General features: G+C 34.7%; 1 protein-coding gene across 2 annotated transcripts in view; it reads left to right on the top strand.

Moving 5' to 3' along the window:
• Positions 1 to 23,699, top strand: part of LOC121424630 (gamma-2-syntrophin-like) — a 43,202-nt gene extending 19,503 nt beyond the window's left edge. For both annotated transcript variants that reach the window (XM_041620355.1, XM_041620361.1), the window contains exons 3-18: positions 3,019 to 3,048; positions 3,400 to 3,456; positions 7,677 to 7,734; positions 9,360 to 9,403; positions 10,098 to 10,139; positions 12,541 to 12,625; positions 14,057 to 14,139; positions 14,475 to 14,623; positions 15,309 to 15,438; positions 16,088 to 16,126; positions 16,791 to 16,907; positions 17,434 to 17,505; positions 17,802 to 17,954; positions 18,562 to 18,654; positions 19,452 to 19,562; positions 20,259 to 23,699. In XM_041620355.1, coding sequence (XP_041476289.1) covers positions 3,019 to 3,048; positions 3,400 to 3,456; positions 7,677 to 7,734; positions 9,360 to 9,403; positions 10,098 to 10,139; positions 12,541 to 12,625; positions 14,057 to 14,139; positions 14,475 to 14,623; positions 15,309 to 15,438; positions 16,088 to 16,126; positions 16,791 to 16,907; positions 17,434 to 17,505; positions 17,802 to 17,954; positions 18,562 to 18,654; positions 19,452 to 19,562; positions 20,259 to 20,381 — 1,386 coding nt within the window. In that variant the 3' untranslated portion in view covers positions 20,382 to 23,699. The remainder of the gene's footprint in view (positions 1 to 3,018; positions 3,049 to 3,399; positions 3,457 to 7,676; positions 7,735 to 9,359; positions 9,404 to 10,097; positions 10,140 to 12,540; positions 12,626 to 14,056; positions 14,140 to 14,474; positions 14,624 to 15,308; positions 15,439 to 16,087; positions 16,127 to 16,790; positions 16,908 to 17,433; positions 17,506 to 17,801; positions 17,955 to 18,561; positions 18,655 to 19,451; positions 19,563 to 20,258) is intronic.
• The last annotated feature ends 3,792 nt before the right edge of the window (positions 23,700 to 27,491 follow it).

The raw sequence follows: 27,491 nt of genomic DNA, 5'->3' as shown, positions 1-27,491 counted from the left end.
GTCTCTTTGAAATTGGGAATGCAGAGCCAGATGTACCAGGGATCTCAATAGCCGTACAAGGTAACTGGAGTATATTTCTAGCAGGTACCACTGTCCTCAAAAATGTTTCTGAGCCAACACTGCTTGTTATAAAAACAGAAGGTGTGGAAACCAGATCACTTCTGAGTCATTACTCCATCGGAAGTTCAACAACCTGAAGCAAAATGCCCTCATTTCAAGCAAATCTTTGCCATCCCTTTCAAGAAAAGGTTCCTTGTAATTGCACTTTTCATACCAGCGCTGTCTGCGCTGTCGGCAATGTTCTACCTCTTCACAAAACTATTTCACTACCTTCGGGGGAAATGGGGCGCACAGATTACACCAAGCTCTTATTGATATTTTTGTGTTTTTTCTTCTTTGAGTGCCGCTCTCTGCTTCCATTCTTTGCCATCACTCTCTCCTTCTTTCTCTTTCCCAGAAATATCCTGTAGTGTTTTTAGTTCTGTAAAGTTTTTAATATAATCCTCCCCTACTGTAAGTGGTCAAATACTCCTTTGAGCGTACATCCATCAGATGATAGTATTCTATTACATATGGGAATGGGAACAGGGAATAAAACCTCACATATAGATCTATCATTCCAAATTTGAATCAAGAGAACAAATGCATGACATGTAAAAGGCAATGAATAACTTATTTCTAGTAATTGCCTTGTCTTTTATTTACTATTTGTATTGTATTTGCCTTTTCATTTTTTATATTGTCATGTCACTAATACAGACATCTGTATCTCATTTCAATACTTTTTGATGACTTATCAGAATATTTCCTGTAAGATTATTTTTTTGTTTTATTCTCCAGATATTTGATTTTAGGTACATGTATAGTTGTTTGGGAGCTCTGTTGAGTTTGGCGATGATCGCCAAAGTCAAAGACCAAAACTGTTTTCCTTTTAGGTACTGGGGTAACATCTTCTTCATCCTTTGTGGGTCCATGTTCTTCCCACTGATCTGTTTTTCATTTTTTGCTTTTCTACAAATCAACGAGGTTAGAATTCATCGTTGATCTTATTAAGTCCAATTTACCGTGTAACCAAGGCTTGGTAGGAATCACTCTCACTCGAGACTAGCTAATTTCATTTTCACCTCCCCGATCGTTCACCAACGAGCAGCTGTTTTAGACGTGTCTTCATCCAATTTTGGGGATTAGCAACATTTCATCTTCCAGCAAGTTTTTGTTACCGTCAGATGCCCTCTGGTAACCCTACTGTGGCTTGCTGGATAAAATGGGGAGAGGCAAAGAGACTTTGTTGCTTTGGAAGTTTTGTTTTGAGTTGCATGTTCAGAGCATATTGTATGTTTAAAGTTAGAAGAATGTTGGTTCTGGCTCATATTATTCATTTGCAGACCATGGTATATGAGGTTCAACTACAGGTAACCTTTCACTTAACAGGCTTTTTAAGAATTTCTTTATATATATGTAAAGTCCACTTTTTTAAGGTAACAAACCACTGTCTAATTGAACCAGGTGGCCCCCATGAACATGGAAATAGACTGATCCATTAGTTAGTGGGTTATTCTTGTTCTTGCTATAAGGGATATTCATAAAACTTTCGTAAAATAATATATCCCATCACCACCCACAGAAATTCATATCCCGTAGGTATACATCAGAATGTGTTTTTGATTGGAGAGCGCATCTGAGTTGATAACATGCTCCAGACTTCTCACATCTTACCTCATAATTTAACATTCATCAATTTATCCCCACACCTACCATCCAGCTCTCATAATTGTTCAAAAGCAGTTGAAGCAGGTGCGGAAATGAAATTCATTAATTAGCTTCACACCCTAAGCATGCTGTTGTTCAATCAATGGTATCATGATCTCATGAATTAGCACATGTGAACTATCTCATGATTGGGGGAGTAGAATTAAGTTGGTTGGCCAGGGGGCCATTTCATAAAGCTGGTCGTAAGTTAAGAGCAACTTAAAAAACGACTGGTAATCCTTTCATACGCTTTAAACTATTGCCAATCTTGTGTACCAAAAGAAAGGATCACCAGTTGTTCTTAAAGTCGCTCTTAACTTACGAACAGCTTTATGAAACACCCATTAGGTTGATAAAAGGTGCATAGTTAGATAGCACAATTTCTTTTGATGAGGATGCTGATAAGTTTTCAGTATCTCTTCTATCCATGAGTCAAGATTAACAAAAAGATCAAAACATGTTATAACTATAAACCAGTCAGAAGTATCTTGCACAACCTTGCTTAAGTAATTTGAAAGTGTTCTATGAATGAAATAGAGTAGATATCTTATTGGCTAGAAATTCATTATGTAAACTTTTCAGCAAGTTTCTAGTATTTCTCTTGAAAACGCACACGCTCCCCTAGCTACCTTTTAAAGGTCAAGTCCACCTCAGAAAAATGTTGATTTGAATCAATAGAGAAAAATCAGACAAGCACAATGCTGAAAGTTTCATCAAAATCGGATGTAAAATAAGAAAGTTATGGCATTTTAAAGTTTCGCTTATTTTCAACAAAATAGTTATATGAACGAGCCAGTTAATCCAAATGAGAGAGTCGATGATGTCACTCACTCACTATTTCTTTTGTTTTTTATTGTTTGAATTATACAATAGTTCAATTTTTAAGAATTTGACGATTAGGACCTCCTTGCCTGAAGCACAAAATGTTAAAATAATGGAATTCCACGTGCTCAGGGAGGAATGAAACTTCATTTCACATGACAATGACGAGAAAATAAAAATATTTCATATAATAAAATACAAAAGAAATAGTAAGTGATATCATCAACTCTCTCATTTGGATGTAACTGGCTCGTTCATATAACTATTTTGTTGAAAATAAGCGAAACTTTAAAATGCCACAACTTTCTCATTTTACATCCGATTTTGATTAAAGTTTCAGTGTTATGCTTGTTGAATTTCTGTCTTTTTATTCAAATCTAGTTTTTGTTGGGACTTGTCCTTTTTTAATATTTTGGTTTTTTTTCCTCTCTTTTTTTTGTCTTTCAGACAAATGGAACAGAAGTGGACTCAGCAAGGGTGAGTGTTAAGTTATATTGTATATATGTATTTTTTTTCAGTCATTAGGATAAAACATCTTGTGTCTCTGAATACTGTACAAAAAATACATTGAATAAATTAATATGTTATACAGCAAAAGCAAATAGAAACAAAAGTAGAAAAATATTTTTTACCATTTTTAAAAGAAAATTATGACAGAAGAATTCATGATAATACAGTCTAAAAAATGAATGGTTATATTTGGCAAAAACAGGCTTAAAAAGTGGACATTTCTTTCTACAAACTGCAAACATGTGATGTACCTCTGTCCTTTTTTTTGTGAATTACTAGATTATTCACAAGAAGTTCTTATTTTACCTTCCCATTTAGGAGAGAGTTATCACGATAAGGAGGCAAAAGGTTGGAGGTCTTGGACTTAGTATAAAGGTAAATAAGTTAAATTCATTTATTTTCCAAAAAAGAGAGAATATTGGATCACATGTAGGGATCACATGTAGTAATTAAACTTCTTTTGCGATTGTGACATATTTTTTCACCATGGACATTGCTCAATGTGTTTTGTGACTCATTTGGTATGTTTAAATGCTGCTGATGAGGAAAAGAAATGTATTACCAATTGCAAGTTATGATGTCTAGATAAATGATTCCTTATATTGCAATCTATATTATCTATTGCTGTTGGTGATGACTTGTGAGTAGTGGATGCGTTACAGACGATCACCACTTTTATGGCTATTGCAAGAGAGGAATTTAAGTCCGATTAACTCAGACAGAAGGAAAAATATGAGTACAACTTCATACTTGCAATTTCCATGTTGAACCATGTAAAGGATTCAAGTCTATGTTTTGTCAGGGATGCAACATGTCACACAATGTGATATTAGGGAGCTGTCCAAGACCTGATGAAAGGCCGAGTAGATAGATTCAGATGAAAAATTTATCTGCACGAATTCTTGCCTAAGAAAATTTAGGACATAGTATGTGCAGAATGATATTTATTTAATCTTCAGTGTGCCTTATGTGAACAGTTCTGTTGTCAACAGCTACTTATTGCCTTTGGGTCAGACTTCTCCGTTCAAAAACTTTTCAGAAATGGAAATATCATAAGATATACCCCTGGAACCTGTAGCATAACAATTGATCATACAGTTGATGGCGCATTAGTTGTCATCAATTGTAAAACAAGCTTCTCTACAGTCAAGCACTATAGGGGGATAATGGCCTCGCGTGTTAGGTACAGTATTCAACAGTCTTCCGTGAATCTAGACTGATAAATCCGCTGTTTCAAAGGAGGTTTTCAACACTTTCTGATTTTTTGGGTCCTGCTCGTACACAGACAGATTGGGCTCATAATGGTGGAGCAAGCACAAGCAGCTTAACTACAGCATCTATGGAGAAAGGGTGTGATTTTGCACCTTCCTCAAGGAGGGTGCAAAATCGCACCCTTTCTCCATAGATGCTGTAGTTAAGTGGTGAGTGTTTGATCCACCATTACGATCCCAATGGCCGTCATTGGTCTATTGACAGAGGGGATGCCACGGAGCCAGATGAAGTCTCAGCGGAGCATATTCCTGACAGAAATCAACCTATTTATCAGTCTACTGTGAATCATACTTTGATTCCAGTTTATACCTTCATCAGAAACGGGTTTACTAAAACTTGATAAAGGTTAGCATTGGATGATGCCGAAGTCACCACCAATGTAATAAGGATGATACTGACCAGCGAGAGCAAGAAGGATGTAAATTCTCCTCTAAATCATATAATATATTGTTCTTATGTGTCCAAGCTCCTACTGTTGATGGAATCGTGATTTTCTGTACCTGTTTGTTGATAATGGACCGATAGCTTTGATTAAAGTGAACAGAGATCAGTCATAGCTGAGGTATGGCTATCCAGGTTAGCCTCTCTTGAAGCTGCTCCACAGTGTATCTGCTTTCAGTCTCTCTGGACTATTTTCAACATTTCTTATCAGTGTTTTTTACTTAATTTTCTCTTAATGTCTCTAATAATATACTTAGATTTATATGAAAATGTAAATGTTTTATGGTATCTTGTTGACACAGAGGAAAAGAATACATTTTTGGATGGTTCATTATAAAATTCATTTTTCCAAGCTTGGTATTTGGCAAGTTTAATGTACAAATTTAATTAAGATACTGAAGAAAAGTTGAAAAGTGGTTTGAGCTGGGGAAGAACATTAGAATTTCTAATTCATTTCTCTTTTTACTGAAGTATTGCCACATATAGGATGCTCTTCCTGCCCAGAACAACGACCCCCAAAAATACATATCTCTCAAAATTAACTTGTTTAAGGACAGCTTATATCAATCATTGAAATGAAGAAGAATGGCTTGGGATGAGACTATTTTGTTGAGAAAGGGATGAATAACAAAGATGACATGAAAAGCTCCTATCATGGTGATGGTGTTTGTGTACAGAGATCAAAGTATCACATACAGAGATTGACTTTGATGAAAGCTAGTCCGTTTGAATCTGTCAAAATCACCTGGCTGATAGCTGGAGCATTTATTTTACCTCAGAGATGCTTGGTCTTTTTATGTTAGTATTTTGTTCTAGAAAACATGTAAAGTTGTTCCTATTTCGTGAAAAAAGGGAACAGCCCCCCCAAAAAAAAAAAAAAATATTACTATACCTTTGACTCACCTCTTTTTTTTCCATTTTCATCCTTTCTTTTGCTAAATAATTATTTTGTAGGTTTCTTCTCTCTGTCTTTCCTAGGTTTGTTTGTCTCTGACAGTTTCTTTCTTTCCCTCACCTCAGTTTCTGACTCTCTCTCACTTGCTCACTCACTTACCCCCCCCCCCCCTCCTCTCTTTTCCCCTCCCCCTAATCTCCCTTGCTCAGTCTCTATCTAATCCCTCTTTTTTTTCTCTCTATCACCCCTTCCTCTGTGATCTTCATCTCTCTCGTTCTCTGATTTTCTATAACAGTATAACCACTTTTCTGGCCTGTGATATATTACAGCGGTTTCAAAATATATGCTTGGTAATTGTCCTTTTGTAAATAATAGAAGGAAGTCCCTTGGTCAAATGTAAACATAGCAGATGGACTGGATGTCTTAAAGCTAGATTCCTCATTTTGATGAGTTTGTCAGTCATTGCTTCACAAAATCCTCTTAGAAGCATTTTGGTCTAGTGGTTCTGACCTTTTCCTTTCAAGCAAGGATGGTCATGGATTCAAATCCAAGCCATCTTGGAGAGGTGAATTAAAACTGGAAATGATACATTCTATGAATGACCATGAGTCACCATCACCTAGACATCAGAACATTGGTGTTAAAGACTCTAGATGTCAATTTGGTAGCACATAAAACCTGACGGTACATGCTACAGCCAGTTTCCAATGAGATAAGTAATGTAATCAATTGTACATTTCGGTGCAAGTTCAACTCTGTTGAAAAATGTGGAAAAATTCAATCATAGAACCGGTATTGGCTCAGATGGTAGAGCGTCCGTCTTTCATCCAGGAGGTAGGGAGTTCAACCTCGGCCATGTTACAAGGGATAATGTTGCAGCAATGTATAATGTCACACCAACGCATAATGTCTTAGAGTGAGAGATTATGCGATGATTGTCTAATGCATAATGTCTTAACTTTTCTAATGCATAATGTCAAATGTCGCAATGCATAATGTCACAGCGGTATTTGCTGTGACATCAGTTGAAACAGGCTGCGTCAGACCAAAAGACATTAAAAGATGGGAGTTGCTGCAACCCTATTTGATATTCAAGGGATAGAGCTGTGTCGATCTGGAGCTGCTCAGTAGCTGCTGAGCCCACTATCAATTGGGCATACCAAGTTTTCTGAGGATTTCTGTTTCAAACAATAAAATATAGATTTTTTTTCAAATTGTAAATATCAATGTGATCATTATTGTAAAAGGCCTGATAATTATTATACCAAGACATGATTATTACAAGAAAATCTTGAAAAAAGGGAGTGATATTTCAGCAAGATTCCTGATTCTACCTTTAAATTTGGAGATACCGGTAGAACTTGACTCTAAGCAGCAATGGCAAGCAATTGCCTTTCAGCCATCTTTGCAAGGCTTTAAGAAGCCCAGAGTGTAACTTAAGCTGAAACATTTAATCGTCGTCAGATTTTAAATGTCATACAGGGTGTAAAGTTGCAAGTTGCATGTTATAAATTTAAACTTTTTTTCATGGTGAACAGCAAAGTGATGTAAGAAATACAAAAAGCAACCCCTGATTTTGAAATTGTTGCTTCATTTGTTGGCTGAGTGAAGAATTTAGATATATATTGCTTTTATGCAATTATATCATTTGAAGATTTGTTTGCCCCAAATTATTGAGAAGTATCGCTGACATAGTCCAGATATGCAATCGCAAATGACGTTTTATCTTTTATGTATGAACTTTTATTTTTATTAAAGATAATAACTTTGTACTTTTATTTCTCCCTCTCTTATCCCCCCCCTCCCTCTCACTTTCTCTTATCGTTTCACCCACCTCTCTCATCCTCTCTTCCCTCCTTATCTCCTCTCTCCCTTAACCTGTTATCTGGTTGTCTGTCTTTATATATATCTCTCTCTGTCTTTCTCTGTTTCTCTCTTCTCTCCCAACTTTCCTCCATTACTCTCCTGTATTCTATCATTTTATTAGGGAGGAGCAGAGCACAATATACCCATTCTTGTATCAAGGATATTCAAAGACCAAGCAGGTATATACAAAAAGAAAAAATAAATAAAAATCTTCCATTTTAATTCTTAAAGACATGTTATGATAAGATTAATTAAGCAATCTTTGTCATAGTATTGAGACTTGGTGAGATGAGTTGCCCTTCTTATTCTAAAATTCATGCACTTCATGCTTAAAGTCTAAAAGAAATGTTACATGGGCGAACTAAAAAACATCATCATGATCAAAATTTTATTTGCAAATCTTTGCAAAATTTGCGAATGTGGACAAATTACATTAACATTTTTTTTTTTGCAATTTGTTCTGTTTACCTTTGACGCACAATGCCGAGATGCCAACCCTCCCGATTTCATCGGGAGGCTCCCGAAAATTCATCCCAACTCCCGCCCTTACGATTACCATCCTTATCCTCCCGAAATTACGATTTTTTTGCATTGATCAAATTGGTTTGGAAGGACATGTATCGTCTGCTAACTTTAGCATGTAGTAACTCCATTACGTTCGCTGCTACTAAATTCTGTGTGAAAAGTAGACAAATAAGGAGCAGCGAAAAGCTGGTGCATGTGATATGCCCAACGGGAATCCACTGTGCACCAGGCCGGTAGGCCCGGCTAGCTTCGCGAGGCGTGTGCGCTCGCGGCCACTGGATTTGTCGAGTCGTGCGGTGGAATATCGGTGTGTGATTTCGGCGTCTTGATGGGTTGATATTGACACGAAATGGCGGAAAATCAACAAAAGAAGACCAAGAAATGGTCTCAGAAGTATAAGACTGAATACAGTCTCCAGTACCTGTGTGTTCGGAAGTCGGAAAGAGGAATTTACCATGCATTTTGCGCAATTTGCAGCGTGGACATTTCAGTTTAGCAGGGAGGTCGTGATGATTCGGAAGCACTTTCGTTTGGGAGCAAACGGCATAGGCCTACGGACATTGCGATGACAAGATCTTCGAGCTCCACTAGTACCCTGTTGTCTTTATTTCACCAAGCAAGGGACCAGCGCTGAGCTTTTCTTACTGGATTTATAGTGGAAAATAACCTGCCTATAGCCGATAGTGATAATTCCTCCTTATTATTATTGTTGAACAGGTACTTCTTTTGTCCCCTCATTTTTTTTTACATGTAAAAATGCATATTTGATATTTTTTATGTTAAAAAAGTGGGAACAATGTTTATTTAAAAACATGTGAAATGCCCCAAAATAAGGGTCAGATTGCACCAGAGAGCATCTAGAAACCCAGAGCTTCCAGGGCCCTAAGGCGGGCCCTGGACCCCGGCCGCAAGGGTCGAGCGCTTCACATAATTTGGTGGCGGTTGCAAATCCTCCCTAATTCTGATTTCCAAAAGTTGGCATCTCTGACGCACAATGTCTTGCAACTCTTTATTTGTTACACCTCATACCCCATTGAGTTTGTACATAAAATTTTGAGCTTCGTTGCTGTGCTGCTTCCATGTCTTAATTTGATATCAGATGAGTGCTCTGAAAGGGATACTATCCTGTGTTATGAGACATTCATTCATAAAAGATCCACCAAATGGAGATTTATTCCAGGGATTTTCATGTTAAATGCAGACATGCCTACTTATGATTGTTTTGTTTCAATGATTGTTTCTAATTTGCACTTTATTTGATATTATGCCCCTTTTCCAGCTGATCAGACTGGTGAACTTTATGTTGGTGATGCCATTTTAAAGGTAAGTTTAACTCATTTAGTATCTGTCTCAGGCTAGGGTCTGTTGAAGATACTATTATCAAATTGTGATCTAGATGTTAAGACTCTTAATGTGAAAATATATGTTTTTCATATTCTTATTGAGTAATTTGGCTCCACATGAGTTTGTGTTATCCTTATTTCCAATATACAGTAGCTTCCATTATTATAATGGAGTTGCAGTTTTGAATAATGCTTAGTACCGGACTGACATACTGAATGGGTCTGATAAAGAAAGGAAAAAACCAAAGGAGTAAATATCCATTTGAAATCATTTTTAGACTTGCCGTACATTGGAAAATAGGAGTGTATAATTCTTTCAGATGTGTATACAGTACACTTGAAGAATTTCTAAATCTTCTAATTACTTTGTCAGATTCTTACATCACTTCTAGCACTTGTAGCAATTATCAGTAGCGCTGAAAAAGTGAAAAAATATATTGAGATAATGATGCCCAAGTCAATATAGTTATGAACATATTTTAAAGAATACAATTTCTTAAATGTTTTATGAAAGACATTGATTTTTTTCAGAATGTATCTGGTTCTATGGAGAGGAATATATCTACTTTTATTTCCTCCTCCCCCTCCTACTCCTCCTCCTCTTCATTTCCTTCTCTATTTCATCTTTATCTTTATCTTTTCACCCCCACCCCCCTCTTTGTTTATTCACACAGGTCAATGGACTTTCAATAGAAAGAGCAACTCATGATGAAGCAGTAAGTGCTAATATTTCATCTGATATTCTGATGAGAGCTAAGAAAGTATCATAAGACTGACAAAGTTTTTTTTTTATTCTTATAACGAACAAACCATTCAATGCACTGCTACCAGTTTGTCATCATTTTTTCTCTTCAAAGTATTGACCAAAAAAAATTATCTCAGATTGTTTAAGATGCAAAGAACTGCTCAATATTTCCCCCAAAATAAAATTCCCCAGTAGGTGGTTACAGACCGCCTCGAAGTTCGCCAGTTCCAGGTATTCTCTGATCAGGAAATTTACCCGATCAGAAAATAGCAGGTATTTTGGTAATGTGAAAGCAAACTACACGTAATTTCCCCGAAAGAAAATACCCGCTAAATAATAGGTACTTGGCAAAATTACGAGAACTTTCGTGGGGATTTTTCCAAGGTCGCAGGTATTTTGGCAATGTGAAAGCAAATTACGGGAACTTTTAGCCCAGCGTGACGTTGGGCACGGCGGCGTGGGTGGCTGCTGGGCTAGTGATTTTGAATCTTGCGCCTTGCCTGCTTATCAGACCATACTGCGCATGCTTGTAACTTCGGGAACTTATCCCGAAGGATGTGTTTTGGGGCGGTGTGAATGCAGGAATAATTAACAGGTATTTTTTAGCCTTAAAAATTTCTCGTAATTTAACGGGAATTCTTGTGATCGAGGTGGTTTGAAACCACATAGTGTAGTGGTTATGTTGTAGAATAATACAGTCCTATTCAATCAGACATCCATAGGCACTTGAATCACAGCACACACCACTTTCTGCAATCAAATGATGACAATTGTCAAGAGAGTGGCTTCTATTGTTGTCAGATCCCCGCCCTGATAATAAGACATCTTTTATTTAGGCTCTCCTCTCTGCAGTGAAAAGGTAGGATTGAATTATGTAGTATGTAGGAACAAAGAAAGCATATGCTTTCCCCATTTGAAGATACCGCCAACCCTCCTTTCAACTGGTTTGTAGAATGGAGGGAGGAAATTGCATTCTCCATTGGGCTGTATTGTAACTGGTCCGTTCACACGATCCAGGGTATTTATCATGAGTTGTTCGTGAAGTTAGACTTTAATGAATGTATGGTGTAGAATAAGCCAAACAAGTTAAAACCTACATGTATGTATTCACCTAAAACTGAAATATACAGATATTGATTAACATTCTTAAAGTTCATATAATTTTTCACTGTATAGTATGTAGAGGGCTAACATTCAAAAGAAATTATATCACACTAAGTTAAATCATCTACATCCGTAAAAAAATGGTCTTTTATATATTGAGCTTATATTGTGGCACATGATAATTCCAATCATTCGTAAGATCTCTTGTAAATGACGGAAACAGTCTTGGCCTCTGAAGTGGCCAGAATTTTCATAAACTACTTCTTCAACATGATTGAATGTGTACAACTCACGGCAGGGGACCACTTGGTAAACATGGAATAAAACATGAACAGGAGTTCCTGTCCAATGAACACAAAAGAGTTGTGTCTAGAACATTCTATCCATGTGATGTTGTTTTCCATATGCTCAACTGCACCTTGGTGTCTTGTTTGATGTTCTGTAAAGCTGCAGAGTCAACATAATGCACAAATTACACGGTTTGGAGGAAATAAATGGATACCTTGATCAGATTTTAGTACCATTGGGAGGTCCTTGCGATGTTTTGTGCAAGCTAATGGGCCTCTTATCAGGAAAACGTTGTAAAAGAGTAGAGCAAAACAGCTTATTGCAATGTAGCATGACAAATTATGTTGTGCTACTCAAGATGTGTTTGTACCAAACATGCAATCAGCCTTTACACAAAACAAGCATCTTGACAGCTATAGAACATTATGGGAGTTGTTAGCGAGGTTGTGCACAATGGTTCGGTACAGGAGCAAACTGTGCAGGCTATGGGAACATTCCATTATCTTTACAGTATAATGTGTATGCACTGTCCTTGACATTATCCAAAGCATTGTATTAATTTCTGTGCAATGAAAGTAGTGAAAACACAACAATAATGGAATCATATATATATCGAGGGTATCTAGTATGTCTGGAAGCATTTCAAATTCTTGCACACCAGCCCCACTTTGTGTTGTGTGATTTCAGTTAAAATGGCCACAAAGATAGAGGCCCATATTTGCAAATGTATATGTAATTCATCCAGGGATTGATCCAGTAGAAAAACTGATTGATTGATTAATTCATATTAACTCTGGCAGACATGCCACCCAGTATATTTTGGGCGTATTTAGTATGTTTTTGCAACCAAATACAGCAGTACGATTTTTTTCTTTGAAAAATATGTTTAAAAAAAAAAGAAGAAAAAAAAGCTTATACAAGTATGGTTACTAAATACAGGCCATTATTTTTAACCAAGACCAAAAATTAATTTCTTGTAGGTGATTGCACTAAAGAATGCTGGTAACGAAGTTCAACTGACAGTCAGGCATTTCAGAGCAGCAACGCCATACCTCAAACAAGCAGGTTAGCAACGCTTTAGAAACATCTTTTGTCTTGTTGGGTCATTGCTTGATGTACTTTGATTTATGCAAAAGATATCTATAAAGCGCTTTACCTTAATTTTGTCAACAAAGTCATCAGTTTGTAACATGCCTGTATACAAATACGTAATTTGTCTACCAAGGGCATTGGGAGCCTTCAAGTGAGATTAGTATTGGTGGTGTTTTTATTTGTAAGCAACATTCTTTAATCAATAGCTAGGGTTGCATTCATCTGCCAAACCACGAATGCCTGATTTTGTGATTTTTTTTTACCTAAGTGGTAACTTCCAACCAATGAAACTGTATTGTACTATGATCTGTCATTGAAAATTGCAATTATATTTTTCTCTCTCTTTGAATTAGTGTGTGAGAATGTTGTTCCTTTTGAACTGTCCTTGGGGTATGGGGCCCCAAACATAGAGAAGGAAGTATGCTTTGTACTAAATTATAACAAATTTGTATGTTTTCATCTGAAACCAATTTGTGTTTTAATTACATTATTATTTTACTTGCATTTTAATAGCAATAAAATGAAAGGTTGTCACAACCTACAAGGTCTCTTAAGGTGAAAGAAAATAAAATGATCGACTTCCATCAACCAATGCCTGACAGATAGACAAATCAATTATCAATTTGTGTTTTAATTACATTATTATTTTACTTGCATTTTAATAGCAGTAAAATGAAAGGTCTCAACCTACAAGGTCTCTTAAGGTGAAAGAAAATAAAATGATCGACTTCCATCAACCAATGCCAGACAGATAGACAAATCAATTACTTTTTTAATATTATATTATTCATCATCAATTGAAAAGGTTGCTTCAACTCCAAAGGGCATTATAATGAGAAAATGTATCAGCAGCTCGTATCAATAATTCATATTAACTGTGTTCAAAATTCTCTTGAGATGTAATTTGTTTTTCGCCATTGTCAATTTTTATCATTTGCAAAATTATATTATGAGTTGTCTATTGCAATTCCAATCAAGGCAGTTTCATTTCAATTCGTTTTCTGCTGTTGAATATTTTCTATCAAATTATAGCTAATGCATTTTGGTAAGATGTGTTTATAACATGTATATTATATTAATCATTAATCAGTCTTTATCCCTTCCCCCTCTCCCTCTTATCTGATATTTTCTACCCCCCCCCCTTCTCTCTCTCTTTCCTCTTCTCTCCCATTTATTTTTCTCTTGCCCCCCTTTTCCTTGTCTTATCTTTTCTCCTCTCTTACTCTTCCATTTTCTTCCCTTCATTTCTGGTCTGATTTGTTGTGTGTGGGTCTTTCCACTGCTTCCTTTCTGTTTCTCTCTCTCTCTGTGTTTATGTCTCTGTGTGCCTGCCTCTTTCTTCCCCCTCTCTCTTCTTCTCTCTCTTACTCACTCTGTACCTTGCTCTCCTTCTTGGCCTCTCAGCTAAGTTAGCAGACAGAGGAAAGTCTCCAGATAATAACAACACAACAGAAAACAGTTTAACAAATGGCGGTGAAGGCTGGCAGGTTAGTCGATTTCTTATGTTTTGTTGACAATCCTTGTTATTGGCAGCAAAATAAATAGTTTTGATATGTTAAAGAGGATTTTTCATCCGCTTTTAGGTAGGGAAAATTATAATGTGTTGAAATATGGCAATGTTAGCGAAGTCAGATGATTATTGCACAAGATGTAATGTAATTTCAGGAAATTTATTGAAATTCACATTCTTTGCTTGCAAAAACAAAAAGAAATCTGATTTTTTTTTATGTTTCATTCTATAGGCCTTTTTGTTTGTCATAAACTTGAAAGTTCTCTGTGTTCTAAATGATTAATATTCTTGATAATTCTGGTTGTTTGGCAGACGAGAAATGCCTCATCCACAACAGCAACTGTTCACAACCAATCCCCAAGGCCACAGCCAAAGTTGCAGACGAGATGGGTTGACATGCTCTCAATATCACTACTCATGGCCAGAGTTACAAGATATTCAAGTGGTACAGATAAAATCAGGTGAGATAATTTTCAATATTAAAGCTTTTTATATATTCTTTATGTATGCCACAAACACATATGCTTTTAAGAAGTACATAGAATTAAGGTGAAATGAATACACCATTTTAGTCTAGTGCTGTACAGAAAGTATGTCAGTGTTACTAAAATAATGACGGTAAATCTTGAGACTCATATTTCAAATCATTTACAAGCCTTGGAAAATCCATACTTCCCTTCTACTACTTGTTGATTTTCAATTACCTATCCATCCCTTTAATTTTTCATTTATTTATATTCATGTAATTTACCAATCAAATGGTAAGTCCATTTTAGATGAACCCACAGGGTATAAAACCATAGACCTCTAAGTTTTTCCATGAGGTTTTGCAAAACCGAACTCACCAGTATTTATCATTCATTCTGTGGCAATTCTCAAATTGTATAATGAATATTACGAAGACAAGAATTATTCTCTTATCTAAAAAAAAAATCAATTCGACATTCATATCCAGAGAAATCCATTATTTATACTTGTTCGTATGAAATTGAATTCCAAAAGAATGAACACATATATAATTTGGAAAAGAAAATTGAAATGCATTTGATGGGGGAGATCAGAGAACACCTGTCAAGGCTTATCCAACTTGTGTGTTTGTACATTCTGACAACAAAACAATGTCTGTACCTACCTTACCTTTTAAAGGCCGAATACGTTTGAGGTGATAGGTGTTGATGGAACGTCTTCAGGAACTCTCCTTTGCCAGAGTTCAACGGAACTCTTAGACTGGCTCAAAGTTATCAACTCTAGTGTAGCAACCCTCAATGCCCAATCAGTGAGTACAGACTCTTTAATGGGAATTTTATGTTGATATAAGACCTGTATTCTGAAGTCAGGTCTAACTCTTTGCTTAAATTATGGGAAGCCAAAAGTTAAATTTTTTATTAAGTTATATGTTTCTTATGTTTACTGTGCTCTTTTCTGACTCATCGATGGTGAAGATAATCATTTGATTATACTTCCTACACAATTATGAATGATTTGAGAGCCAAATCAGCTGAAATATTATATCTATACTGTTAGTGATTTATGTAACAATTGGCTGTCCATACTTAAACCACAACTTTAAATCGAAGTGTAAGTTAAACCCGACTTCAGAATATGAGCCAAATAGATTAAATGTTCAGTTAGAATTTGAATATGAATTCAAATCTGAACTTATATTTGATTTTTTAATTCAAATTTATTCAGAGCATGAGATTGAATTCAAGAATGATTTTTTAAATGTTTTTTATTTCAAACTGTGAATTCTTTGATCTTGAACTTTTGAATGAAATATTGAATATTCTATTTTGAAACTTCTCCGATATGAAAATAATTAGAAACTGAACGTTTGAATCAGTCTTGGTTAAAGAAAGCATCTAGGATGTAAAAGTGTAAAGTGATTTCATTATTCAATGTTTCTTTTCTTTAATCCCTCATAGATGAAGCTGTCAAATGATCTCTTACCTCCAGTAGATCAAGTAAGTTTGGACAAGTTTTGATATTCAATAGTGATTACTATTATAATGATAATGTTGATGATATTTTTAAATTATTGTCTATTTGTTTGTACATGATCATGTTATCAACTTGTTTTTTAATGAATTGAAATAAATGCTGAATTTAATTGAATTGAATGATGATATTAAGAAAGATGATAATGATAGTGATTATGGTAATAAATTTATGTTATAATGATAGTTTTTATGATGATGTTGATTGTATTATGTTGATAGTTGTTATTTGTTGAATCAATGATGACAATAATGAAGCATTCATGATATTGATGATGATGATGCTGATGCTGATTGTATTGATAGTGATAATTATAATAACATTGATAATGATGCCTATACTCACTTCCAAACTTCTTCCAATCATCCGTCAACCATGCCTCCTTCTTTTCTTCCTCCTCACATCTTTTTCTCATAAAATAATATTGGATTTATAAAATGCACCTATCCACCTTGTTAGATGCTCATTGTGTTCACTTTCTCTCTCTCTCTCACCCCCCCCCCTTCTCTGTTAATCTCTGTCATTCTCTCCTCTTTTCTTCTCCATCTCTCTGGCTACCCGCTCTTCCTGTTTTTACTCCTTCCATTTAACGGTACTAATCCTTAATGTATCTCTCCATTTCTATTGTAGATCATGCACTTTGGTTGGGTGGAAGAAAGACTTGCAAGCAACTCGCATCATAACATATGGAAGCCTAAATTTCTGGCAATAAGAGGGGCCGATGCCCTCATCTTTGAATCACCACCAGTAAGTTAACCAACGTTATAATATATTAACAACATGATTGGCAGAAGATGTTTATTATGATTGGTGCTATAACATTAGGAAACATTCTTTTTTTTATCACAATCCAAGCATACTTCATCATCTTGCTCTAACACTTAATTCCTCTTGAAATGGATGCTGTCCATTACTCTAATTTAGGAGGTAAGCAGGCAGATGTTGGGTTCATGTCACTGGTGTGAAGAAAGATGTTCTCAATTAGTTTCTGATTCGCTAGTGAAGGCATTGCAATCTTTCAAAGATGTGGGCCCCGTAACACAAAGGTTAGCTATTAATTGCTTATTTGAAAGAGCAATTCCGATTGGTTCTTAGTCATTCTACTGAGCAAAATACGCATGCAAGGATGATCTTGATAGGCCATTTCATTTAGTGATTAATAGCTAACCTTTGTGTTACGGGACACATATGAACGTATTTCCACGAGTCATCATTGCTGTAGATATTTCTTTGAAGCATCAACGATACAATTTCTTGTTTGTTATTTCCACAGGTTAACCCTAGAGACTGGATTAGGTGTGAGAGAAGTTACAAACTTTTTGAAGTTGTTTCAAGAATATTCAAGGTATGTTCGATACATATTTTTTTTAACTCATGAGAAGGAAGTCCACTTAGAAAAGTAGTGTAAAGAGATACAATAACTATTGCAATTTACTGAAGATGGGGGGATGTCGATAGCTAGATTTAAACCAGTGAAATTTGGAGAGATCAGCACTGGTAACCAGAAACCAAATTTAAAAACAAAATGGAAATGGAAGGGCTAGATATCAAATTCTAAATCAATTCAGTAACTTGTGAATAGATTGAGGACAGAAAGTACTTCTTTGATGTAACTTAAACCATCATTTGAAATGTTTACAGGATTCTGAACTCCAAGATGACCGAGCCCATTGCTTCCTCCTTCAGTCCGGAGCAGACGACTGCCATTATCTTAGCGTAGAGAACAGGAGTGAATTAAACGTTTGGCAGAGTGCGGTCCTCAGAGCAACTCATGCATCAGTCAGTAAACTTGGTGTAAGTTTGATTTTGAGATGTTCTTTTATTCTGCACTATATGTCACTTTACCCCCCCCCCCGCACCCTTTTCTCCCCCAATCCCTTGACTTTTAATGTCCACGTGGACAGGTCTCTGAGGTTCTTTAAGCATTGTACTTGTCTGTTTGACCTCATATGTCACCCTCCACCTAAAAACTCCAAATAAGTAACCTTAAAATAAGATTTTCAGATGGTTTATGCATAATAACTTGAATACATTGTGACAGACTTTCATAAAGGCTGCTCAAGTTTGAATTTTGATATTGTAGGTCAAAGGTCACAGTTTGTTATACATGCAAAATTAAACATATTTGCAATATGTATTGCAAATGTTTATCACAAATTAGAGACTAGTGATCAATCGCAAATTTGTATTTAATCATGAAAATCATGATTTATTGTTTTACTGAAAAATAATTTGTAATTGAGTGCTAGATTCTTGCAACATCATCCTTAGATATTTGACAAGTTGTTGGTTTGTTTCAACTGAACTCAATATAATTTTTTCAAACACTTTTACACTGTAAGTTTAAGTGAATTGATTGTTTGAATCACCCTGAATTTTATCTTTTCCTCTCTCCCAATAGACTAAGACATATGGATGCACGTGGAGAAAGAGGGTCGTAGGTTTGACCCTTGACCTAGAAACTGGTTTTACACTGTTTGATGCTCATAACAAGGTAATTGACATTACCGATTTACACAATAGTGGGAACAGACATGAAAGCATATGATAAGAGAAAGAATTTGTGACATTTGGCATTAATTGGAATACATTTAGTATAAATTGGAATACAACTTCCAAATCTTCCTTTATTTGATTATATATTGAGAACAACACTGACTTAATAAAAGCTGTATTAGCTGAAATTTTCAGTGTTTTTTCTTTTTTCTCCTTTTCTCTTAATTAGTTTAATTAGTTTTGTGAATGCATCATTGCTAAACATCCACTTGTGTAATTTTTTTATTGCTACAAAAGAAGACAACACCAGAATCATATAACAAATCATGGAAAGTGTGAGAAAAGTCACTCATTGTAGATGATTTCTGTATCAGCTTGTAGAGTATATTGTACTATTCTTTTTGAAACCCTATGTATTACTTTTCTTTAATGATTAGAAAATATATTAAGTGATTTTCTGTCTAAATCTCCATTTCTGGACCTCTAAAAGGAATGTAGTCAGCCATTTCTATGAGGATTTTCTCTTAGTAGTTTAGCAGCAATGCCTCTTCACTTTCCTGCGGCATGTTTCATACAAGATGTTATAATTTTGCAACTGTTAAAAGCTACTGAAATCCTTTAATATGATTGGCTGTCAGTGAATTTGTTATAGAAATGGTGTATTTGTTATTATATCAAATCTTAATAAAATGGGATCCAGAATATTTGTGAGATTAAAGTTTTTGTCATCCCATTAATTTAATCAGAAAAAAAGTTTTGCATGAAAATGTTTATTTTATTTCTGATTTAATGCAGGCTCTGCTGTGGCGGTATCGTTTCTCACAACTCAAGAATTCCTCGGATGATGGCAATGCAAAAGTCAAACTCCAATTCACTAATGCCAACACCGGTCAGCTTGAAATGCAGGTAAAGATTCATATGAATTAGAATATAAAAAATGTTGAAAAGAAAGAAAATAAGGGGAAAAGAAAACCTTATCAGAATTCAAATTCATATGATGGATCACAATCTGTATATAAAATGCAGTTGGATCAAAATCAGTTTATAAATATTTGATAATGATATGTGAAATTTGGTCATTCGCATTGCAAAATCTATTTCATGACTGTTGTCTTTTATTTTGAGGGACATGGGTTTGATTCCCAGCCATGGTAGATTTTTCTTCAGCAAGAAATTTACCCACATTGTGCTGTACTCAACCCAGGTGAGGTGAATGGGTATCCGGTTGGAAGAAATTCCTTGAATGCCAGAGTACCTGTGGGCAGCATGGCTTTAGCCAGGGTAATGATGCCAGTGCTTGTATCCTCAGGCAAAAAGTGCTTTTAAAATCCAGCCATTATGATTATTATTTTTTATATTTTCTTCAATAATTCAAAACACCGTTTGTTTCCTCATAAGGGTATTTTATCTATCTTAAAATTGATCTATTTGATAAATTAATCCCTCTGCATATAAAAGAATCATTATTGCTAAATCCATTATATGTCATATTCCATTTCAATAATGTTAAACATGATTCTAATCATCCGAAGGTGTTAGTTGATCTTTAAAATCAACTTTGTAAAGATCTGTTTTAAAATCCTTTCTGATTTTCCCTTTCAGGAGCTCGAGTGTCCGAACCTGCGGAAACTTCTTCATTGTATGCATGCCTTCCTAGCAAGTAAGCTTGCTGCCATTGACCCCATTTTCCTCCGAAGCACAACTCAACTCCCATGCGACTCATGACAGTGTGCAAGACAGCCCATTAATTAATTTAAGATATTATGAATATGCGATTCATACTTTTGAAGATGTAATGTTTCCTCTCATAATTCTTCTTGACTCTTCCTTCCTTCCCTTCACCTTTTCTTTGTCCCAATCCTTTTTATCTTTGTCACTATCATTTCTGTAGCTCTTATTCTCCCTCTCTTTTTGTCTGCTTTCCCCTTCTCCCCCCCCCCCATGTCCCCCTCTTTCTTTCACTTTGTCTCACTCTTCAATTCTTTGTTCACATCTTTCAGTCTATCTGATTATCTTGCTATCATCTCTCTTTCCGTTTCCCTCTTCTTTTGTTTTTATCTTCTTCTTTCCAATATGTTAACACCTCCACAACTAGAAATAACAACAGACATGATAGAATGTTTAGTTTGTAAAATTATCTTTTGCAAGCAATTTTTTTTTTACTCTACTTTTACCTCATAAAAGCGCAACTCATATATGTGCCAGCTGAATTTGCTTTTGGCTCCTTTTTTTATATGCCGGTTACAGTATAAGATGGTTGTCATTGCAACCTACAATGGTTAATCCAGAACTTTTTTTTCATTATGTGCTGATGTTTTAAACAACTACAACTGTGTGCTACTTGACCAATCAAAATGTATTATTTGTAGGATTGTGGATTGTAAGACTATTTTAAAGAGAAATTCTAGTAGTTGCAGTAAACACTGATTTCATGAGAAAATCTGTAAAACAAGGCTTATATCATCAAGGATCTAGATCTGGTACAGTTACATAAACTGAACTTTGTGAAATCTTGAAATCTACGCTGAAAATTGTTCAGACTGAAGATCCCCAACACAGATAAGCGCACGTGGGACAGTGTATAATGATTGCTTCGAATGTCGGGCATGACGCTCTACCGGAATCCTGTGCTTATTTGCTGATTTCTCAGCAATTACACAATTTCTTCCAGAATCCTTTGGCACATATATTTTATTTATACAAACAGACACTTTGGTGGTCATTTCTTTGGATTCTGTATGGATTCTGATTTTGATATCATTACCAAAACTAGCCTTTACCTTTAAACTTCAAAAGTTTGATAAGAATTTTACATTATCACATATAATGCTTTATGGCATCTCAAAAGTCAAATGTGCAAAAATGAATATTATGACCAATCAGATAAACCTTTATTCGTCCAACATTTAATAGCTCATATGAAAATAATGCAACATTTTTTGTACTTGGGTCACCAGAAGAGCTCAAAAATCAGTCAGTTGTGAGATGAACAAAAAATGGATTGCCCTACCTAGCAATGCAGTGTTTGTATTTTGCTTTCTGACCTTGTAATTCTTTTAATAGGTGGATGAATCCATAAACCCTTCTATCATGATTCTTGGTAATGTAGCACAAGGTTAAAAGTACAGGAAAGGTGTTTGATTTTTGTTGTTGCTATATTGAGGCTGGTTTAGGATTGATGCTGCTTTGCATCTGAAAAAGTTGAACATTTAAGAAAAATGATTAAAATTAATTTGCATTTCTAAGATTTCTAAAGAGGGTTTGAACAGTCATTCTCCATTCTTTTCATCCATAATTCAATAATGTGTAGTTATTAATTGTTCTTAAAAACTATTCTCAATGTATTTTTGTCACATATTTTCTAATTTGCCAAATTGTTCATCATTACTAATTTTTGTTGTTGTTTTTTGTCATGTAATATTTAAGTTCATAATATTTCTTTGTAATTTGTGGTTCAAGGAACAATTTAATAACATATTGTTAAAGCAGTATTCCATTTTATACACTCTGCTGTATTCCATGTTTTTATTATATCCTGAAAAACTACTTAAATCCCTTTTTTATTCAAACCTTAATGATGACTTATATCATGCCAGTTCCAAATACTTTGTTCATTACTGGTATACTGCCACCATTGATAACTAACCAAGTTTTTATTTGGAAAAAATAGTCCATTTTGTGTACTCAAAACAAGATTTCTAAAAAGAATAATAATCTTTAACTTTTGAGTTCTTTTTCTCCCATTACCCCAAAGTTATGTTGGATTCCTGATTTTAAATATTGACAGACATTTTTGAAAAAAATCTTTCTAATTAATTGACTGATTTGAATGTATATTTATATATTTTGGACCTTGTATATAATCATAGAATTTATTATGCACTCAGATAAATTAGAATGACAATTTTTCATTTGTATTTCATAATGTGTTGTAATATTCTTTTGTGTTTACAGTGAAGTAAATTTCTAAAAGCATCAATGCAATGTTCTGTCAAAATCAAAGGTAGCTGAACAGGGTTAGTTAAAGGGAATCTTCACTCCTAATTTTTCATGAAAACTGAAGATAATCTTGTGATTTCTGTTAATGTCAAAGGGAAACCTGTAGTTCAGGAATTATTTTTAGGGGACCAGTTTTCATATCATTGTCAGCACTTGACATGCCAAGTTGCTAGTCAATGCCACATAACAGGTAGCTTTAGATTTGAAACACAGCTTCTGTGACATGGAATGTTTCTAGTATGTCCCAATGTTTTCTTCTATATTGTGCATCATATTTACAAACTCACAAGATTTTGTGAAGATGCAATTTTAGAAAAGCAGCGCCTTGGATTCAAGTGCACACGAAGAAATCATTGTGCAAACTTATTTCTTAGTATGTACATACATGAACTGTAAAGAAATTTAAGAATTTCAATGTGATCATGTTTTCGTCATTTCATTGTACAATATCAAGTACATGTTTTGCACTTGGTTTTTCTGGAATGTTTGTATCATGAAATTAATTGCAATAATTAGTGTTTCCTCAACAAGACCATATTTTGCGATATGTTATTCATGGTATCTTTACTGATATGCACACTTGTAACATTTGAGGATCATGTGATTGTGATCTGATTTGAGAGTTGATTCATTGTTTTGATACTATTCACTGTACAGAAGAATGTTATTTCACCAAAGTGGTTTTAATGAGCTGTCTGACACATGTAGGGCACTGTGTATCTAGTTCACAATTGAATGTGTGTTGCAGGATAATTTGAGGAATTTGTTTGTTTTCTAGTGGCTTGATTTGACTGAATGTGATTGATATATTTTTGGTAATAATGAATTTAGAAGAATTGAATTAAAGTAATGATATTTAGCTTGACCACCAGTATGCTGAATATAGCGAACACAGATGAGCTTATGTGGGTACGTTTATAATTAAAAATGACTCGTCTACCAAACACTTATTTTTTGCGTATTACTAAAAATCTATTTTACAATCATGAAAGTTCATCTGTGTCGGTTGAAAATAAATAGAATTTAACCTTTTTTCACAACCCATTGCATAATTGATGGACATTTTAAATCTGTGGCACACTGCATGCAAAACAAAAATGCAATCAGTTACTTGTAATATTGATAAAAAAAATTTTATTTGAATGAGCCCAGTTGGTTACTAATTTCTTGAAGGTCAAACTATGTAAGGAAATCTACAGAATATTGAGAAGGGAAAAAGTGATGCTAACATTACTCTATATATATTCCATAGTACTATCCCATTAAAAATAATAGACTTGAAAATTCACATTAGCAACTGATAAAAGCTTGAAATATTCATACTGGTACTTAACTTAGTTTTCATAATTATCACAAGTATGAAATAAATATAGGAAGGCGATATCGATAATCAAAATTAGATATCCTAATAGTCACTACGGCTACCACTCTTATAAATCTCATTGCCTTTAGCATTGAAAGATTATGAGGCAGCTTACTTAAAGCTTGTGAATATTCAGCAGAAAGGTTTTACTCTCTGTGTAATTATGGAATGATTATATACAGAAAGTAGGAATATATTGTCAGGGACAGATATACATCTACCAATATTAGTGCTTTTCTCTACTGGACCATTTAAAGTGTGCTAAGTTATTATTATGTTTTAGCTCTATGTATGTTCAAGTATGGATGTATGTTCCCACCTATTTAGTTTGATGTATGTTAAGCTTCATTGCTACCTTTAGTTTTATGTTACAAATTATTTTATATATATTTATATGTAGCATTCATAGAAATGTATTCTTCTACATCATGCTTCTTTATGTTAATTGAATTCCCTTTGTAATTTATATATAAGTCATTGGGTTAGAAGTGACGTTGTGTATATATTGTTTATGTTATTGTGTTCTTTATATGTCAAAAGTTTTGATTCCTTAAATATTTTCAATAATTTATTTTCACACATACCTCAACAAAGCTGGTGTCACATCTTCTAATCTATTTAATTGAATTAAAAGTTTTTTTATGTGTCAGCAATGCAAATTTTCTGTTGAATGAATACAATACAAAGGCTGCCAGTAAAAGACCTCTCTTCCTTACCTCCAACCCCACCCCTCCCTGTCTTTCTCTCTCAATTTTTACACGTTTTCTGCTTGTTTGTATCTTGCAAGTTTCAACCTTTGAATATAAATTTGTAAAATCAGATTTTTCTTTTTAAATTTTCTGCTAACAACTCAACATTTAAAAAACTCATTGTCTTTTTTGTTGATATACTTTCCTGTTAATATTGTTTCCTATTCATCATTTTGTTTTCTGTCTACTTACGATCCCCCCCCCCCCCCCCCCCCCCGTCACAATGTGTTATTTAACTTCTTCATCTTCTCTTGTCCCCCCTGTCTACTTAACAATGCCCCCCCCCCCGTCACAATGTGTAATTTAACTTCTTCATCCTTCTCTTGCACCTTCCCCCTCTTCCTTTCTGCCACATTGTCTAGCTAATTATCAGCTTCCATGAAGACTGGTCCAATTTATCTGGTGGGATGCATTTTGCACTCTAATTTGATCTACTTTGACAACCATAAAAAGGTCATTTACTTTTTACGAAGTTCCCAAAATTATCCACATTGATGTCGCTCATTTTGTCTTTTAAATTACATTGTATACCAGATTTTCACATTCAAATATCTGCTATTGGCTTGCGAACTATTAGAAAGGTTGAATTGTATTTGCTGTTGCGTAAATCATGGCCACAATTTGTAGGAAATAAACCATGCACTATGTAGGTGTGAAACTTTTGCTCTGAGAAATCACTGTTTTATGAGGAAATGCAGGTATGTTTGTATTTTTAAACTTGTAAACACTGATGAATATATTGTAAAGGATGCACCAAGAAGATGCAATGGATAATACAGCTATAGATCTTTAAAACACTTTTCATTGTAATAAAAATGGAAGAAACTTTTAAGCTTGTTTGACAATGACTATAATTGTTTTGATTTAATGGAAGACTGTGTTGTGTAATTTAAACATTGGTGAGAAAACAGAGTTTGGGATAGGTAAGTGCAAGGTGTGCTACAGTGCGTATGAAAAAACGGGAAGTTTTGAAAAGTCTATAAAAAATTTGTTTCAAATTATTATATCTATATTTTAATGTTTATAGATGCTCTAAGATCTTATCTTTGAAAAGACATTAAAAAAAATTCATGCTTGAGCAAACACGGGACATTTTTTCAGGGGTTCAAAAAGAGGCTTGCGCCAAAATGGCAGAAATGAGAAATTTGATGATTAGACTTTTGGCTAATCAGCAGACTTCCTCTTAATCTTTTCATTATCTTTGCCATAATTTTCGAATTATGCTGTCAAATTTCATTAACAAATTTATTTACCTGGATTATATTGTTTTTTTTATTTAAACTTCTTTTACCTTTGAATTTTCCTTCATAAGTAAGAAAAGAAGAGACTTTTTGTCCACCCAAGTAAGAAGATTTGCATTATTAATTGGGAGAATTTGTAATTATTCAAATCCTTTTATTATGTGAAACAATTATGTTATAGTACCTTTAAAATTATTATGTGAACAAATTATGTTATGGTACCTATAAAAGACATGAATCCTATTTTCAAGGGGTTATTGAATCCTTCACCAAGTTTTATTAATATGTGCTTGACAAGACAAACAAAGGATTCATGTCTTTCAATGGCAATGGTGTATTGAGTCAATTTTGAAGGAGCAAGATATGACAGATCGGGTAAAATGTATTAAAAAGTGTGAAGCAAGCAAGCAAAAAATTTCACTTTATTCATTAAAATATCCAGTTTTGTGATTTTGGCATAATATTCAGAAAATGATATCATATTTCACTTTCTATGTTTTCTGTTATTTTCCTTTCCACTTTTTTTCCTTGGTCATAATTTTTATTGGGGGGGGGGGCATCCTGAGCCCCCACCCCTCAGTATGCCACTGTTCAAAGGCACCATAACCTTTGTAGCACACAATGAAAGGATTTGAAAAAAAAACATGCTCTCCCATACTTTGTTTTTTTTAATGTTCTTGCCTAAAGAAGGAATATTCAAAGCTAAAAGAGAACATATTAAAAAGGAACAACAGAAATATTCAAGCAAATAAGTAGATTTGGAAATGAATTTTGACCGCATAATATGAAAATTGTGGCAAAGTTAATGAAAAGGTTAAGAGGAAGTCTGCTAATTAGCAAGAAGTCCGACCATCATATTTATCATTTTAGGCCATTTTGGCGCAAGCCTCCTTTTTTACCCCAGACAAAAACATTCCGTGTTTGCTCAAGCATGAACGAAACTAAATTATTTTAATGGCAATTGAAGGATAAGACTCCAGAGCACGTATTGACCCCAAAATATAGAGATCATAATCGGGATCATAATTTGAAACAAAATGTCATAGACTTTTAAGATCTGTCCCGTTCTTTTGATACGCACTGTATAATGGTCAAGAAATGTCTTCCTTACCATTTCAATATATAGTGAATCAAATTGTGCTGGAGAAGGACAGTTTGGAGTTTGGCAAGACTAGTGGTAAATCCAGAGCTTTTTCAAATGGTAGGCCAAGTGTAAAATGTAATAGTGATAAGCAAAATTAAAATGAAAATTCCCCTCCTGCTAAAATGGGAGATTGATATCTCTAAAGCTGACTCCATTGAGGATGGGGGGGGGACAATGCTTGAAGTCCAAGCAAACCCACATATCAACACTAGAGAATTTTGGATGATTTTTTTAAAGTTATTCCTTATTGAAAGTAATCTTTACATAGAACTTTTTCTCATGGGGTATCATGAGATCTGTGTGCAGGGAGGGGGGGGGCTCTGCTCTCAGGGAGGGGGG

This window comes from Lytechinus variegatus, chromosome 1 (genome assembly GCF_018143015.1).
Source record: "Lytechinus variegatus isolate NC3 chromosome 1, Lvar_3.0, whole genome shotgun sequence".
NCBI classification, from domain to species: Eukaryota; Metazoa; Echinodermata; class Echinoidea; order Temnopleuroida; family Toxopneustidae; genus Lytechinus; species Lytechinus variegatus.
This window is presented reverse-complemented; position numbering and strand designations above follow the sequence as displayed.